The sequence below is a fragment of the Protomyctophum parallelum genome (genome assembly GCF_964188405.1).
Source record: "Protomyctophum parallelum genome assembly, chromosome: 7".
Lineage (NCBI taxonomy): Eukaryota > Metazoa > Chordata > Actinopteri > Myctophiformes > Myctophidae > Protomyctophum > Protomyctophum parallelum.
The window spans coordinates 31,228,580-31,246,303 of record NC_139705.1 but is presented as its reverse complement, the minus strand read 5'-3'; the positions used below and the strand labels follow the sequence as shown (position 1 = coordinate 31,246,303).

The window sequence follows — 17,724 nt, the reverse complement described above, 5'->3', positions numbered from 1 at the left end:
TTTCGGGAGGAAACTATGGCCATGGCCTTTTAGAATATTGCGATTTAAATCTCTTAAGTTGTCTTTATCCTTGTGTGAGAGGTCATTTGAGAAGTTGATTAAAGGGATATGGATACTTGCGGTTGGAAATGCGTTCTGTGCTGCTGCGATGGTCTCTCTCAAGGCCCTCTGTGCTGTTTTTTTTACTGTGGCCTCTCTCGTTTATCCCAACCGATAGGATACAATGTGCTACAGTGGTGTTCCTTGGTAATCTCTCCAGTCCATTGGGGGGGGGGGGGGGAGGAAGCTACTTCACAACATTTAGTTTCCACCTTTCATATAGCTTGTTGAGAATGAACCATGTTTATGTCTAACCCATTGAGACCTGGTCTTATTCTACAAAATGCCGTCCAAATCCTGATAGTTTTCAGTGGTGCTCAAACGTTTTCATGTCATGGACCCCCAGAACTATCTGTATTATTTGGCCGACGACCCCCATCAGGACATATGAAGTTTGAGTTAAAACGTTTGCCGTGAAGAATATATTATATTCAAAGATGTGCACACATTTTGACGATTAAAAAAATATATAGCAGGTTTACAAGCTCCTTAAAATAATGGTTAAAAAGGGACACAAGTAGCATGTGCTTATATTCATATTTAGAAAATGTTTCAGATGTCAAATGTCTGAGCTGGTAGAATGGGGATGGATGATGATGGTCATGGAAGGGGAACCTTCTGAAAGCTTCATGGGCAAAGATAACCAACTTCAAAATCTAAACAAAAAACAGTCAAAATGACCTCTCAGACATGCTCATGTTAAAGCTATAAGGTGACACAGATGCGTCCTCCTCAGGTCTAAATGGGCTAACATAATGTTATGTTGAGTTAATACTTCCTGCCACCATACAGCGGCCTGCGCGCGAGGAGCAATTACTCTAATAACATGGCTGCGGAAGCGAGGGAATTAAGACGCCAGAATCATTGTAATATCTGGCGCCGTGGTAATTATACCGCGCGTATAGCAGCGCGCAGAGCAACTAATTGCAACTTTCGAACACACTTCCACCTGTCATTTCCAACCCTCCTTAACATGTTTTCTCAAGCATTCTTCTTTGGGTCGGCTGCCCCCCATGTGGGAGAGGAGAGGACATGGGTCAGATGCCCCCCCCATGTGGGAGAGGGGAGGACATGGGTCAGATGCCCCCCCCCCATGTGGGAGGGGAGAGGACATGGGTCAGCTGCCCCCCCCCCCATGTGGGAGAGGGGAGGACATGGGTCAGCTGCCCCCCCCCCCCCATGTGGGAGAGGGGAGGACATGGGTCAGCTGCCCCCCCCCCCCCATGTGGGAGGGGAGAGGACATGGGTCAGCTGCCCCCCCCCCCCATGTGGGAGAGGGGAGGACATGGGTCGGCTGCCCCCCCCCCCATGTGGGAGAGGGGGGGACATGGGTCAGCTGCCCCCCCCCCCATGTGGGAGAGGGGAGGACATGGGTCAGCTGTCCCCCCCCCCCCCATGTGGGAGAGGGGAGGACATGGGTCAGATGTCCCCCCCCCCATGTGGGAGAGGGGAGGACATGGGTCAGCTGCCCCCCCCCCCATGTGGGAGAGGGGAGGACATGGGTCAGCTGCCCCCCCCCCCCCCATGTGGGAGAGGGGAGGACATGGGTCAGCTGCCCCCCCCCCCCCCATGTGGGAGAGGGGAGGACATGGGTCAGCTGCCCCCCCCCCCCATGTGGGAGAGGGGAGGACATGGGTCAGCTGCCCCCCCCCCCCATGTGGGAGAGGAGAGGACATGGGTCAGCTGCCCCCCCCCCCCCCCCCCATGTGGGAGAGGGGAGGACATGGGTCAGCTGCCCCCCCCCCCCCCCCCCATGTGGGAGAGGGGAGGACATGGGTCAGCTGCCCCCCCCCCCCATGTGGGAGAGGGGAGGACATGGGTCAGCTGCCCCCCCCCCCCCCATGTGGGAGAGGGGAGGACATGGGTCAGCTGCCCCCCCCCCCCCCCCCATGTGGGAGAGGGGAGGACATGGGTCAGCTGCCCCCCCCCCCCCCCCATGTGGGAGAGGGGAGGACATGGGTCAGCTGCCCCCCCCCATGTGGGAGAGGGGAGGACATGGGTCAGCTGCCCCCCCCCCATGTGGGAGAGGGGAGGACATAGGTCAGCTGCCCCCCCCATGTGGGAGAGGGGAGGACATGGGTCAGCCCCCCCCCATGTGGGAGAGGGGAGGACATGGGTCAGCTGCCCCCCCCCCCCCCCATGTGGGAGAGGGGAGGACATGGGTCAGCTGCCCCCCCCCCCCCCCCATGTGGGAGAGGGGAGGACATGGGTCAGATGCCCCCCCCCCCCCCATGTGGGAGAGGGGAGGACATGGGTCAGATGCCCCCCCCATGTGGGAGAGGGGAGAGGAGAGGACATGGGTCAGCTGCCCCCCCCCCCCCATGTGGGAGAGGGGAGAGGCTATAGAACATTGGTTCTCCATATAAATGACCACACTCACTCCAGAGGGCCACATTGCATATACTGTAGTGTCAGAAATGTTTTGTAAATGAATGCCCTACTTTGTCATTAATAACACCTAGAACGCCAGGGGGTATTAATTGTAACGATTAAATCAGGACACCCAGCGATTTGTTGCTTCAGGGCCCATTTCAAGGTGCACAAGGCGCCATCTTGGATGTAGCTGAAGTAGCTAGATGTAGCCAAAACACAACCCGAGGGGATCGACGGGAAGTATGATTACGCGACGGGACTGCGATGGGCCGTCAAAAACATAATCTTTGGTTAGAATAGAATTGGACGGATTGATTTAGATCAAGAGTTATTCACGTTTGAAGATTTTTCCTCCCATCCATTAAAATGGAGGGGGATCACTTTGGATGATTGTAACAGCTGAAATCAATGATATATCAGTATTTCGATATTAACCTGTGTTACTTAACTTAACGCAGGTGAAACATTTAACCTTCATTAAGTGAAGGTGGGGGCCGCCAGTTGGCCATGTATATGCATGGCCTAATGCATAGGAACCTAGGGGTCCTATGCATGGCCTAATGCATAGTAACCTAGGGGTCCTATGCATGGCCTAATGCATAGTAACCTAGGGGTCCTATGCATGGCCTATAGACCGATTCCGTAGCGGTTTCATGGTCGCAGCCTACGTATTTCCTGTAGGCGGACTCGACGTAGCTGCGGGGATAAAACCCTCACCAGGCGCACCTCTTCCACTACAGTGAACGGCAGAGTGACTGATGTTAGTTTGCCTCAAACTTTACTCCTTTACCTGCTTTTTACTAACACTAACATTACAAAGATGCCCAGGACATCGAGATGAACCTGTGTAGTTTATGGCTGCTCCAACAGTAGTGGCAACATAAAAAATAAAATAAAACAGGATGTCTAATATCCACCGCGGTGGCTGAGACCAGAGCCATTGAGTAATGGTTGAGACGAAGCAGGGAAAGATAAATATCGCCAGTCTTACCCAATACCAAATCTTTCTGTTTTATGAACACAAGGCTGCTGTATTTTATACCTCATACTAAGCATTTAAAGTATGAGGTATAAAGTACACTGGCGTTATGTATCTGTCACTGCTTCGTCTCAACCATTACTCAATGGCTCTGGTCTCAGCCACCGCGGTGGATATTAGACATTCTGTTTTATTTTATTTTTTATGTTGCCACTACTGTTGGAGCAGCCATAAACTACACAGGTTCATCTCGATGTTCTGGGCATCTTTGTAATGTTAGTGTTAGTAAAAAAGCAGGTAAAGGAGTAAAGTTTGAGGCAAACTAACATCAGTCACTCTGCCGTTCACTGTAGTGGAAGAGGTGCGCCTGGTGAGGGTTTTATCCCCGCAGCTACGTCGAGTCCGCCTACAGGAAATACGTAGGCTGCGACCATGAGACCAGCTACGGAATCGGTCTATAAAGCATAGTAACCTAGGGGTCCTATGCATGGCCTAATGCATAGTAACCTAGGGGTCCTATGCATGGCCTAATGCATAGTAACCTAGGGGTGCTATGCATGGCCTAATGCATAGTAACCTAGGGGTGCTATGCATGGCCTAATGCATAGTAACCTAGGGGTCCTATTAGGGATGGGTATCGTTATGATTTTTTCGAGTCCGGTACCGATTCCGGTTCTGCTTATCGATTCCGGTTCTTAACGGTTCCCTATTTCGGTTCCAAAATGATATAAAAGAGGTCAAATGATAACATAAAATTAAAATGTATGATAGGCTATTTCATATACCGGTAATATCACATCAGAACAGTGCAACACTACAGTGCTTCAACGGGAGGGAGGGAGAGAGAGAGAGAGAGAGAGAGAGAGAGAGAGAGAGAGAGAGAGAGAGAGAAAAAGAAAGACGTGTTAGAGAGAGAGCGTCTCTCTCTCTAACACGCGCGCGCGAGAAAGAGAGAGAGAGAGAGAGAGAGAGGGAGAGGGAGAGAGAGAGACGTGTTAGAGAGAACGTCTGAGAGAGAGAGAGAGAGAGAGAGAGAGAGAGAGAGAGAGAGAGAGAGAGACTTGTTGCTAACAGGGTCCCGTTAGCAACAAGCTAACAGCATACCGGTGGTACGTTCGTTCCATAAAATGAGAGATCCACAACGCGCATGGAGCTGCGCCAGTGCGCCAGGCTGCAAAACCCCCCATGCGCTCATCGATCTGCCGTTGCATGAAGGGCAGATCTGTGGGGGCTCTCTCCCGAAGTTAACTTTGTTGTTGTATTGTGTGCGAGCCGAGCACCGCGGCCACGGCATCTGGACAGTGGACGCTAACTGCTTTGATTGTCTACTATAGTGAAGCCATACTTTTGAGCGACAAGAGCGATTACCACGGTCCATTCTGTTGCTGGCTCTCCGAGTAGCATGATCTGATTATAATCAGCTGTTTTATGTGCGGTACCGGATTGGTCCCGAGTTTCGGGACCCACCCCTAGGTCCTATGCATGGCCTAATGCATAGTAACCTAGGGGTCCTATGCATAGCCTAATGCATAGTAACCTAGGGGTCCTATGCATGGCCTAATGCATAGTAACCTAGGGGTGCTGTGCATGGCCTAATGCATAGTAACCTAGGGGTCCTATGCATGGCCTAATGCATAGTAACCTAGGGGTCCTATGCATGGCCTAATGCATGGCCTAATGCATAGTAACCTAGGGGTCCTATATGCATGGCCTAATGCATAGTAACCTAGGGGTCCTATGCATGGCCTAATGCATAGTAACCTAGGGGTCCTATGCATGGCCTAATGCATAGTAACCTAGGGGTCCTATATGCATGGCCTAATGCATAGTAACCTAGGGGTCCTATGAAATGAAAAGCTTGAGAAACACTGGGCTATATGGAATAGGAAAGCGAGAGAACGGGCAGGGAGAGAGTGGACATTTGATGTGTGTTTGACTGGAGGCAAAGTTGGTTATTTGAAGTGTGTTAACCTCGGACACTCTGGAGGAGAAGCCCGTCAGACCCAGCTGCCTGTTATGTTGCTTAACCAGCCACTTAACCCATTTAGACCCGAGGACGCTGCATCTGTGTCACCTTTTTACCACTTTAACCGTTATTTTAAACTTCAGTCGTGGAAACATAGCATATCTAAAAGATCATAGTAGTAGCTCGTAGTGCGCGGCACTCGGTGCCACGCACTACGAGCTTGTAGATCTGCTATTTTTTAAACATCGTGTTGTGGCGCAAATCTTTGAATATACAGTATATGATTTCAAAGTGAACGTTTTTAACTAAAAATCTTTGCTCCCTGGAACAACAGATTTTTAGATGGTCGGCACAACAGTACAATTCAGTTGACATGAAATAGCTTGAGTACCACTGATATGGAAACATAGCTTTTTACAGAAAACTGCCTTACATTTGTAGAATCTGGTCTCAGGTATCAATAGATTAAAAATCCAACTGCCTCTCTCTTGGTGGAGAGATACATGAAAGCTCTACGCTCAAAAGCTCTTGCGTGTGTGTGTGTGGGTGTGTGCGTGTGTGTGTGGGGGTGTGTGGGTGTGTGTGGGGGGGTGGGGGCTGGGGGAGGAACCAGAGCTAAATGCAATAGGCCCTGCGGTAAGCCCCGCCCGCTCGCTCAGCTGCCTCGATACCGTTGTTAAGCAGGACAAACATCAGCGAACCTCCATTGAGGACCGTGTTATGTCTGCGTTTTTCCGAAGAGGAATAGAAGCATTCACATCAACAACATTCATACTATAATAACGCCATGGTGAAACGTTGCTGTTGGGCGTCCTGCAACAGTGCTTAATAAGTACCCAGAACGTTTGGGGCATTTCTTTTTATTCCTTTCCCCGTGGGTGCGCACATCATGCACATGTCAATGTTTACATTCTGGAGGTGGAGGACGCGGCGGTCACTCATTCACCCTCCCTGCTACTAAATCATACTATTAACGTCAACTTTTACTAAACAATGTTTAAATCAATCGTCTAATAAACAACTAACAACTTACCTTGGAGCAAATGGTGTGCTTTGTAACTTTCTAATCTCCACGCTCAGTTGCTTGTGTTGGTCTCCAGCCTCCAGTCACGTTCCCTCCCACTGCGGTTCAGAAAAAGAACGCTGCTTACCATTTTCTGCACATTGTATCCAAAAAGTGAAGGTCCGCTAATGGTCTAAACTATTTTGAATTTAGGAACGGCAAAGAAAATAGTTTAGACCATTAGCGGACCTTCACTTTTTGCATGCAGAAGGGGGTAAGCAGCGTTCTTTTTTTTCTGAACCGCAGTGGGAGGGGACGTGACTGGAGCCTGTGGTTGAAGACAGTTATGTGGCTGCCGTCCAACACAAGCAACTAGAAAGTTACAAAGCACACCATTTGCTCCACGGTAAGTTGTTTGTTGTTTATTAGACGATTGATTTAACCATTGTTTAGTAAAGGTTGACGTTAATACTAGTATGATAGTAGCAGGGAGGGTGAACGAGTGACGCCACCGCCGCTTCCTCCTCTAGAATGTAAACATTGTGCGCACCCACGGGAAAGGAATAAAAAGAAATGCCCCAAACGTTCTGGGTGCCTATGAAGCACTGTTGCAGGACGCCCAACAGCAACGTTTCACCATGGCGTTATTATAGTATGAATGTTGTTGATGTGAATGCTTCTATTCCTCTTCGGAAAAACGCAGACATAACACGGTCCTCAAAAGAGGTTCGCTGATGTTTGTCCTGCTTAACAACGGTATCGAGGCAGCTGAGCGAGCGGGCGGGGCTTACCGCAGGGCCTATTACGAAAAGATTCCAAAGAGAGGAGAAAACAAGCATGAAAAGGCACATGCTTTTTTTCTTCTTTATCTCCAAAGGCAATGAGGTCTTTATACGAGAGGGCATTGGCCTTTTAGTCTGGTATACAGAGTTGTTCAGATTATTAGTATTATCATAACATTTATTTATTTATTTTTCTCCCAAAGACAAGAGAGTGATCAATCAGCCTTGGAGCACCAAATGACTGACACATAGGGTTGCTCCTGGAGTCAAACTAAATAAGCACGACAACGACCGGCAGATTGATAACACAGCATATGTGGACATCACATGACACGCTCATGGCCATACTGTACATGGAGATCAGTGCAAATCAATTTTTGTCAACACCCGGTTACGTCCCAGTACCTGGATTATGACAAAATATGGACATGTCAGATGTCATCCATACTGGCATCAATCTGACCGACATCCAATAGGGAGTGAAACCTGTGACTGTGTCAGTCAGCCCGAGAAATGCTAAACGGACAGCATTTATATATAGCACCTTTCTCCAAAGCGCTTTAAATGGTAAATGGTGCATTCATATGGCACTTTTATCCAAAGCGCTTCATATAGATTGTGCATTACATTCACCCAGGCATTCATACACCCATTAATGTGCTGATGGCGGCAGAAACCATGCAAGGCACCAACCAGCACACCAGGAGCAATTAGGGGTTCAGAGTCTTGCTCAAGGACACTTCAACACTAACTCTGGAGGAGCAATTAGGGGTTCAGAGTCTTGCTCAAGGACACTTCAACTGGCAACCTCATGGTTCCCATATGGCTGTTCTACTGGCCACTCTACCCCCTGAGCAGCTGCCACTTTACAATGTAGTTCACATTCACCCAATTGGCAATTACTTTGTTTGTTTATTTTATTCTGTGTTGTAAAGCATCCTTGGGTTTCTTGAAAGGCGCCATTTAATTTCAAGTTATTATGATGATGATTATTATTATTACCCATTCACACATACGTTCCCACACCGATGGCGGAGGAAACCAACCATTGCTCAGCAGTTACAGTACACTGCAGGTTCACTGCCTTGCTCAAGGACACTTTGACACGCAGCCAGGACTCGAACGGGGGACTTTCAGATTCCAAGGCAAGCCGATGTGTACTAAACGTTTCCTGCTTGTGCATTTTTTTTCTCCACTTCGTATTCACAGTTGATGCACTGAACCCATTATTCTATCCATTCTTATATTCTTTAATCAATGTAAAGCAGTGGTTTTCAACTAGTGGTCCTCCAGGGACCACCAGTGGTCCTTGAGGGGGTTCCAGGTGGTCCCCATGCATGGCTAAATGATGGAGAGTTGGTAACCAAATGGACCCTAGTATATAACTCTTGAGAGTGTAAAGCTGTGAGCTTGTAGATCTGCTATTTTCAAAAGACTTTCATGCATTTGGAAAAACTCGAAATGGAACATCCTGCATAATGACTGAGCACTTTTTATTTTGGTACGTTAATTACAATTTGATGGCAAAACTTTTATACTTTTACTCGAGTTACTTTTAACGGAGCATTTCTATTGTTTGCAGAATTGCTACTTGTACTTCAAGTAAAACATGCGAGCACTTTTTCCACCACTGATTCACTGGTGATAGATGTATTGCACTAGATCAATGTTTCACTGCTGTCTATTCTCAACTCGATCAGAGATCTATGGCAGATATTTTTATCCCACGATTTTGCAACCCATTTTGCAACCCAGTGTCAATTACGGTATCTAATGTAATCCTGGGCGCTACACTTCCTCTGCCCACCTAGGGGCAGAGGACCTCATGCTTCCTTATATGCATGAGGAGTCCAAGCTGCTTCTTTTCACCTAACGGGGCTGGACGTAGCGTGTGGAAGGAACACGTTATTCCTACCATTCCTGGCCAGGGGGAGGCAGTTTAAAGACCAGGATTACTGCATGTTTTGTACCCTAGGGGACACGAGGAGAACACATTATTTCTTGGGCGTTTGAGCCACGGACCACCACTTGATTACATGTATCCTCTCAGACCCAGTGTCCACAGTATCCACATTTCCATGCTCTATTGATGTTGGTACCATTAGGAGAGATAACAGGCAAACGTTGGTCAAAATAATACATTCTGTAATTGTGCAGACTTCTGAACTAATGCAGATGTTTAACAATAATTAAACTCTTGAGAGTGTACAATGACACCAAATGGACTCGTACGGGTCCATTTGGTGTCATTGTACGCTCTCAAGAGTTAAAGATCTATAAGGGTCCATTTGGTTACCAACTGTCCATCATTTAGCTGGGGACCACCTGGGGACCCCTCAGGGACCACTGGTTGAAAACCATTGATTTGTATACGGCCAAGCAGTTTGATCTCTCCTGCGTTTCACTCTCACTGCCGTTGCTGCCATCTATGACACACGAGTTTCCTTCGAGGAATCAATACAGGCTTAATCGTTATGTTATTGCAACATACAGTACTCATTCCATTCAACCTTTACAGCCCTATCAAACAAAATACACGTAAGTCTATTCAATCCTACTCAAAGAGACGGAGCCTAATCCAGAACAGACACACACCCATCCTTCTAACAGTCCTCAGAAAGAAAGAAAGAAGCGCAAAGTACTGTATGCTCTGCTCAATTTGCACTAGACAGCACCATCTAGTGGCCACACAGATGTGCCAGAGCAGTGGATTTCAACCTTTTTCAATGCCCATAATTTGATGACATTCATCCTCTCAGACCCAAATTAATATTTAGTTGTCATTGCATAAGTTGCACAATTCCATAGTGAATTGATGTTGGTAGTGGTGGTACCATAAGAGAGATAACAGGCAAACGATCAAAATTATCCTACAACTGTGGACACATAAGATTGTCCACAATTCCATGCTGTATTGATGTTGGCACCATTAGGAGAGATAACAGGCAGACATTGGTCAAAAAAAATGTTCTTCTACATTCTGTAGAAGAGTGTAAAATGAAGTGTAAAATGAAACCAAATTCATTTGGTTTCATTTTACAATATCCAGAGTTAAAGATCTATAAGGGTCCATTTGGTTACCAACTCACCATCTGCTTCCACTGTTCCTACACTCCACGACGGACAACCTGAAACGCCCGATGTTTTCACACCGGGTGTAAATGATGCATGAGGCAATCTAGAGCAGCATCTGTGACACAACAATACATTAACACAAATAACACGGTAGGCAATAAGACAAGAACAAGTGGAAACGACAGCTGGAGGAGAACAAAGAACAAAGCAGAATTCAAAATTAGAATGCAGACGCAAAAAAGAAAAAAGAGAGAAAAGAACTCTCAAACCAAAAAGAAAAGGGCCTCTGAACAGCTTACCACAGGACAACTTGGAGACAGAATCCCGGACACATTACCTCATTAAGACCTCAGAATAGATTCTACAAAATGTCTTCTAAATCATGACAGTTTTCTGGGGGGAAAAAAACAAATGTTTCAAGGACCCACAGAATTATGTGTATTTGGCCGCCGACCGGATCTCCCCAGAAGATTTGAGTTAAAAAAGTCCGCTGTGAAAGCATATATATTCAAAGATTTCCGCCACATTTCCACAACTTTAAAAAAATAGCAGATCTACAAGCTCGTAACACGGCACTGAGTGCCGCGCTTCGAGCTTGTAGATCTGCTATTTTTCTACAGCTAAAATAATGGTTAAAGTGGGTTAACCGCTAAAGCGACACAGACGCGTTCCCGTCCTAAATGCGTTAACTGTGATGATTTGACGGCAACACAGCAGGAGGTAAAAAACAACAAAATACATTAAACATTTGCTTCAAGTCTATGATGAGACTGGGTTGAGGAAGAATGCATGAGCATGTCGTAAACTGCCGGCCAGTGAAGGAAAGTAACTAAGTAAATTTACTTACAGTTAAGTACTGTACTTAAGTACAATTCTGAGGTATTTGTCGCGATGCGACGCATTGTTGTAGTTCGGCCATTTTTAAACATTTTAAAACTTGAAATGATGCATAATGTACTACTTTTGGTACTTTAAGTACATTTTGACGCCAATACTTTCATACTTTTTTACTCGAGTGCATTTTGAATTCCGGACTTTTACTCGTAACGTAGTATTTCTAGTACATTGCAGTATTGAGAATATTATAGTATTGAGCATCTGAGTACATTTTTCCCACCACGGTCCAAAGGGCATTGCGGTGGGCAGTGTGGGAGAAAGCCTCTGTGGAGGATACGTGAACCCACCGCGCTCCCCAAAAGTTCCACATCATACGAAGTTCAACGCACGAGAACCGCTGAACGAGAACCGCTGAACGTGTGCATGCCCAGGGCACACACATTTTTCCACAATCGCTTCCGTGCGTGCGTGCGGTGTCAAGTCAACACCAGAGATATAATAACACATCCTATCTCTGACAGCTCTGACACACCAGGAAATAAAAGGAGAGTACACCCCCCCCCCCCCCCCCCCACCACCCCCACATTGAATAGTGTGTCTCGTCTCGTCCTTAGTTGAGTCACAGACTAAGGTTCTGTGACCATCCTCTGGCAAGGATGGTTTGATGATTGATTTGACCTCTATGGACCCTTTATAAAAGATTTAGCCCCCAGGTCCCTCGCAAAAATCCCGGCATTTTTTGCTAGAGGGCCAAATTCAAAATGGCGTCCGGCGCCATAGCCAAAAATGAACTTTTGATCTAGATGACCTAGAATCATGTATGAAGACACTTTTCCATACAAGTCAAGCATGAGGATTCCAAATTTGACACAATTTTAATCATAAGACCTCGTTTTGGCCCTGGAATTCAAGATGGCCGCCATCCAGTGGAGTGAAAACATTACTTTTGAATAGGAAAGCAATCTATTTGGGGGTTGTAATTTTTACAGACACATAACACATGTGTCATATAGCATTCTGTCACTGGTTTCTGAATCATCAGATTCAGGTGACTCCACCCTCCTCCTCTGTGCATCATCCTCCTCCTCATCCAACTCATCCTCCACCTCCTCACTCTCAACTTCCTCGTCATCTTCAACTGGTAGGTGTGTTGGGAGAGCAGAACGCAGGTGGAAGACAGGACGACAGCGACCACCCACCAACTCTCAATCAGTGTGGGGTGGAGCACTAGATACACCAAGTAGTTGGTGCATGTGGAGGCAGTGTTGGCGTAGGCTATCTCCATCTGGAGGGAGACAGATTCATTATTATTTCTTCATTATCTTCTACTTGGCAGCACAGGCTTCTTGTCTCCATAGATTACCTGTCCCGTAAATGCAAATAACTATTGTTCTACCTCCTTCTCAAGGTCAAGGCTATCTCCACACTGTAAGCCACAGAGATCTTTACCACCTTGTCATCCACTGATGATTTTCCTTTGCCATAGAAGCCTGAGTTGGCATCACAGCCTGCATAAACAGTGAAGAGGATGGTGTCAGCTTCAGACTGCTCAATGCTGTAGTCTTCCATCGGTTGTTGTGTTGACAAGTTGATGCAATGTGGGCCAACAGCATAGAGTTGACAATCGCTGCATTCACATTCATTTTTGCAACCACTCATTGTTACTGACACTACACAGTAGTGTTTTGAATGCTTTGGCAGAGGGAAAGGTGTCATTCAATTTCATGTACGTGTTGTTAACATGTGCCTTACACACAGGTCTCGCTCAGCATCTTTAGTTGAGTATGCCGCATTGTATGGGTCATTCAAACATGATACGGTGAGCATCACAAGGATGATGGATTACACCTTGTGGACATAGTCCAACCACTTGTATGGGTTGCCTTCTTGATCTCGATCTTCCGCTGATGGAGTTGCCATCCTCCAGATCATGCCCATTTGGGCCACTTTCCGTGTGCTTCCTCTTGGCTTCTTTTCGGGTGTTGTGTTCCGCTCTTATGTGGGCCAATTTTTTTACATTTCTGGAGTGCACCAGCAGCTGCTTTTTGAGGATGGAGAGCCAGCCTGACTTAATTTTGCTGCCCTTTTTCATTGTACATTCAATCCACATGTCCTAGGCCATATTGGAATAATGGTTACCTGTGATGGACTGAGTGAAATTAGTACGAAGGAAGGCAACATGTTCAGCAGGAAGAGCTGTCAGCATCATCCCAGAAGTCAGGCAGCCACCTCCAATACTTATTGTTGTTGTATGTTACCATCCATGGCTGCATAGCACGCAGAGAGCTGACATACTCTTCCCAGTTGTAGATATGGACTGCATGCACATTCTGCATTAGCTGTCATGAACAGGAAGTCCCTCCAGTAGTCTGCCATCTCACTGACATAATGACTCATAAGTGCCTCATACATCAGCCTCAAGCAACACAGCCCCTCTTATAATCTTGCCTTTCAGCGCACAATCAACAGATCCCTCAGCAATGACTCCTCCCGCGACAAGTAGATCTCCTAGCTCACTCCCCTTGTCAGAAGCAGTGAGTGCATTCTACGGCAATGAGATGCGGCGCTGCCGGGGGGAGGGCTGAAAGCTGCCGGGGGTAGGTGGATGGATTATGACAGGTTCGTTCTGCTGCACTGTCGGTACATTCGGCAGCCGTGCTCCAGATGCCGCAACTGCCGGTAAACTGCTGGTAACAGCCGTGGCGCTGCCGGGGGGAGGGGCGGCATCTGCCGGGTAACTGGGATTATGACACTCAACTGCCGCTCACTTCCGTGTCTGTGCGTTGGTCCAACATGCGTTGCGTCGTGCTTGCGGTTAGGGTAAGGGTTCGGGGTAGAGTGTTGGACTGATGAGAGAAACACTGTCGCCTGCCGTGGGTGTTCCGCGGCTGATGCCATGCGTTGCGTCATGCTTGTGGTTAGGGTTAGATTTAGGGTTTGGGGTAGAGTGTTGGCCTGATGCCGCCGAGAAACACTACTGTACCTCCTGCCGCGGGTGTTCCGCGGCTAATGCCGCTGCCAGAAAATGCACTCGCTCTCTCTCCCCCTTGTAGCGCTTGTTGATGGCACTCATCATCACACACATACTGTGTATGGAAAGGACCAAGAAAGGACAAGATGTCATGGTACTTGTCTGGGTTCTCTGCCTTGATCAGAGTGATGAGGACACAGGATGATCTCCCAGTAAAAACGCAAAGAGCATGGGTTTTGTGATACCTGCAACAGGGCCAGTTGAAGAGGACGAGGTTGAGAGTGAGGAGGAGGATGAGGAGGTGGAGGAGGAGGATGATGCACAGAGGAGGGTGGAGTCATCTGAATCTGATGATTCAGAAACCAATGACACAGAATGCTCTGACACATGTGTTTTGTGTCTGTAAAAATTACAGCCCCAAATAGATTGCTTTCCTATTCAAAAGTAATGTTTTCACTGTACTGGATGGCGGCCATCTTGAATTTCGGGGCCAAAACGAGGTCTTATGATTAAAATTGTGTCATATTTGGAATCCTCATGCTTGACTTGTATGGAAAAGTGTCTACATACATGATTCTAGGTCATCTAGATCAAAAGTTCATTTTTGGCTATGGCGCCGGACGCCACTTTGAATTTGGCCCTCTAGCAAAAAATGCCGGGATTTTTGCGAGGGACCTGGGGGCTAAATCTTTTATAAAGGGTCCATAGAGGTCAAATCAATCATCAAACCATCCTTGCCAGAGGATGGTCACAGAACCTTAGTCTGTGACTCAACTATCTGTTAGAAAGTTTCGCTGATATCATCCGTCTATTTTTTTTTAAATCACCACTGAAAGGATTCAAATAGTCTAGCTTCTGGATGTGATGTTTGCACTGTCAGTAAATTACCAGCATAAGGACAGATTGGATGGGGGGGGGGTTGGAGCTCTAGGGGCAATCAGGGCAGCCTAGCCCAACAGTAAATCTGGCCCTGACACACACACACACACACACACACACACACACACACACACACACACACACACACACACACACGGTGAACAAGCACCAATTATTCAGAAGAGCATTCCCTGTTGTCAGGGATATGGAATGATCTTTTAATTAATCACTATATCCACCATATTGTGGCATTGAAAAGACAAAAAAAAAAGAAAGAAAGAATCCAGTTTCCATTTGCACAAACGAGCCTGAATAGCTATAAGGTGCCTGAGGTGATGAGAAGGAGTGCACAAAATGCAAATGCTCACTGCCTGCACTGCACTGTGATGGCAGAGTAAGCTGCTTGTTTTTCTGCTGCTTCTAACCAACTGAGAACTGAGACCGACAAGATTCTACAAATGTCTTAAACAGTTTTCTGAAAACACCTATGTTTCTATGTCAGTGCTTCTCAAACTATTTCATGTCAAGGACCCGCCCGGAAAAATGTAATGTAATCGACCGCCGACCCCCACCTGAATATATGTTGTTCCAGGGACCCCCCTAGAAGCAAAGATTTGAGTTAAAAACTGAGAAAGTATATACATTCAATGATTTGCGTCACATTTTCACAATTTTTCAAGCTAAAGTTTAACATAATGGTTAAAGTCGTTAAAAGCTGTAAGGAGACACAGACGTGTCCGCAGATCTAAATGGTTTAATTGGCGATATGATGACCTGTGCCTGTGGAAAAGGCACACACACACACACACACACACACACACACACACACACAATAGGGGGGCACACCAGTCCCCAGAATGCATTATGTTGCTAAAGGCCCACCCACACACATAATTACAGAGCTGTGTCTCGCCGTACCGTACCGTACCGTACGGGTGCCGTCAGCGTGTGCTTTGGGTGCTCTGCTCTGTCTGCTGTATAGAGACAACTTCCCTTGGGATGTGTTGATTCCCTCCGTCTGCCTGCCTGCCTTTTATACCTACTCTGCTGTTTGTGCCGCACTAAATGGCCGCTTCTCTCTCTCTCTCTCTCTCTCTGATAAACACATAAGCAAATTATGAGGGTATGGCCTGCATTTTGGAGCCATAAAAGAGAAAAAGAGAAAAGAACGCACGAAATGCACTCTGTCGAAGTGCCAACTTGCGCATTGCACACACAAGTAGGCCATACATGGCAGAGGGCGCAAGTACTGCTACTTGAAACATACCTTAGTTACGTCACCATATTACATATTACATACCCATTGGCCGGTGGACAACACCGACATACATACTCTGCCAATCGCAGTAGTTGCGCACTCTGCACAAGTAAGACGCGCGAACGCGGGAAGTGAACGCAGCTCGTAAATTGCAATAACAACAATTTGAATAAATTACGTACTTTTTTAAGGTTTTTTTTACGTTCTCTTTTTTATTATTATTATTTGAATAGCATGGACGAAAATGGAGCCCCTGGGGCTCCATTAATCGCACGCGTCGTTATGTTCTTATGATGCAGATGAAACGTGCGCGAGTGCACGAGGTATAACAATGAGCGGCAGGGCCGTACGGTCCTGCTCGATACGTTCATGATTGGATCTGTTCTCCTCTGCTGCCTTTCTGGCGTGTTCATCCTCTCCATCACCTCCCTCTGTTCTCCTCTATGCGCTCCGGCCGTTTGTTTACGGAGGTTGTCTGGCCAAGGTTAGGATGCCTTTCTTTAATTTCCTCGGGGAGACGGCGGTGGTGAGTCCCTCCAAGGACTGACAACCGGTGGTGAGTGATAGGACAAGGGGACGCATGGGGAAAATCAGCTATAGGACGTCTGCATGTGTACGTACAGTACATGCACAACATTTGAGCGCGTGTGTGCGTGTAGTGGTGTGCATGGTCACCGAGCGTGTTGTCCTTCCTAATTGGTCCCTGTGTTTTGTCCCTTTGTTCCGGAGCATTGATTGGTGGAGCTGCAGACCCTGTCAGAGAGAGATGCAATACACCTGAGCAGGCTGGGCCCGGGAGGCTATTATATGCAGTACATCAGACCTGCAATATTGTCGCTATGTTGTCATTAGACCAATAGACGCCAATGTTCCCATTGCGCTCACTGGATAACCAGAAAAGACGTCCGAACATCGCCGATCTGTTCAACACCACGGACAGTGCATTACTGTCTGAGAAAAAAAGTGTGCAAAGGCCACGACTAAAACAGACGCTAATGTGGTTGAGTAAACACAAACGGTGTGGGCGGGGCCCTATAGCAACGGTGCACAGCAACCGCGGCGGTAAAAATTAATGAAACAATGAAATGAAATACAGCGAGGCAATGTTATAGCGATATAAAACGCCTCAAGACGAGCCTACTCGTCATGAGCGCCCCACGCATGGCGCACAATTAATTATTACCTGTCAAAGGGTTCAAATGTGTTAATGTAGCTGCATGGGGGCCATTCAGGGCTTTAAAAGTGGTAATTGGTTTTAAAATCAATCCTAAAACTAACACTCTGTGATGGGAGTTCTTGGCGTTCAATGAGTTAAAGCAGCCCTCAGTCAAATGACCCATTCATTTCCTCCAGTCTTTCCAGCCATGACGCTCAACAATCTTCAAAAGTTTGCTCTTTGGTACAACTACTCAAAAGTTCCTCAGATGTGCACCAGACAAAGCTATAGCAACACAATAACCCATAACAGGACAATAATGAACCTCAGGGCACCTTCAGTGCAA

At 47.0% G+C, this 17,724-nt stretch overlaps 1 protein-coding gene across 1 annotated transcript in view; it reads right to left on the bottom strand.

Moving 5' to 3' along the window:
• nphp4 (nephronophthisis 4) overlaps positions 1 to 17,724 on the bottom strand; it is a 332,049-nt gene that overhangs the window by 195,819 nt on the left and 118,506 nt on the right. Inside the window, 2 exon segments of the mRNA XM_083769763.1 lie at positions 12,229 to 12,399; positions 14,331 to 14,432. Coding sequence (XP_083625889.1) covers positions 12,229 to 12,399; positions 14,331 to 14,432 — 273 coding nt within the window.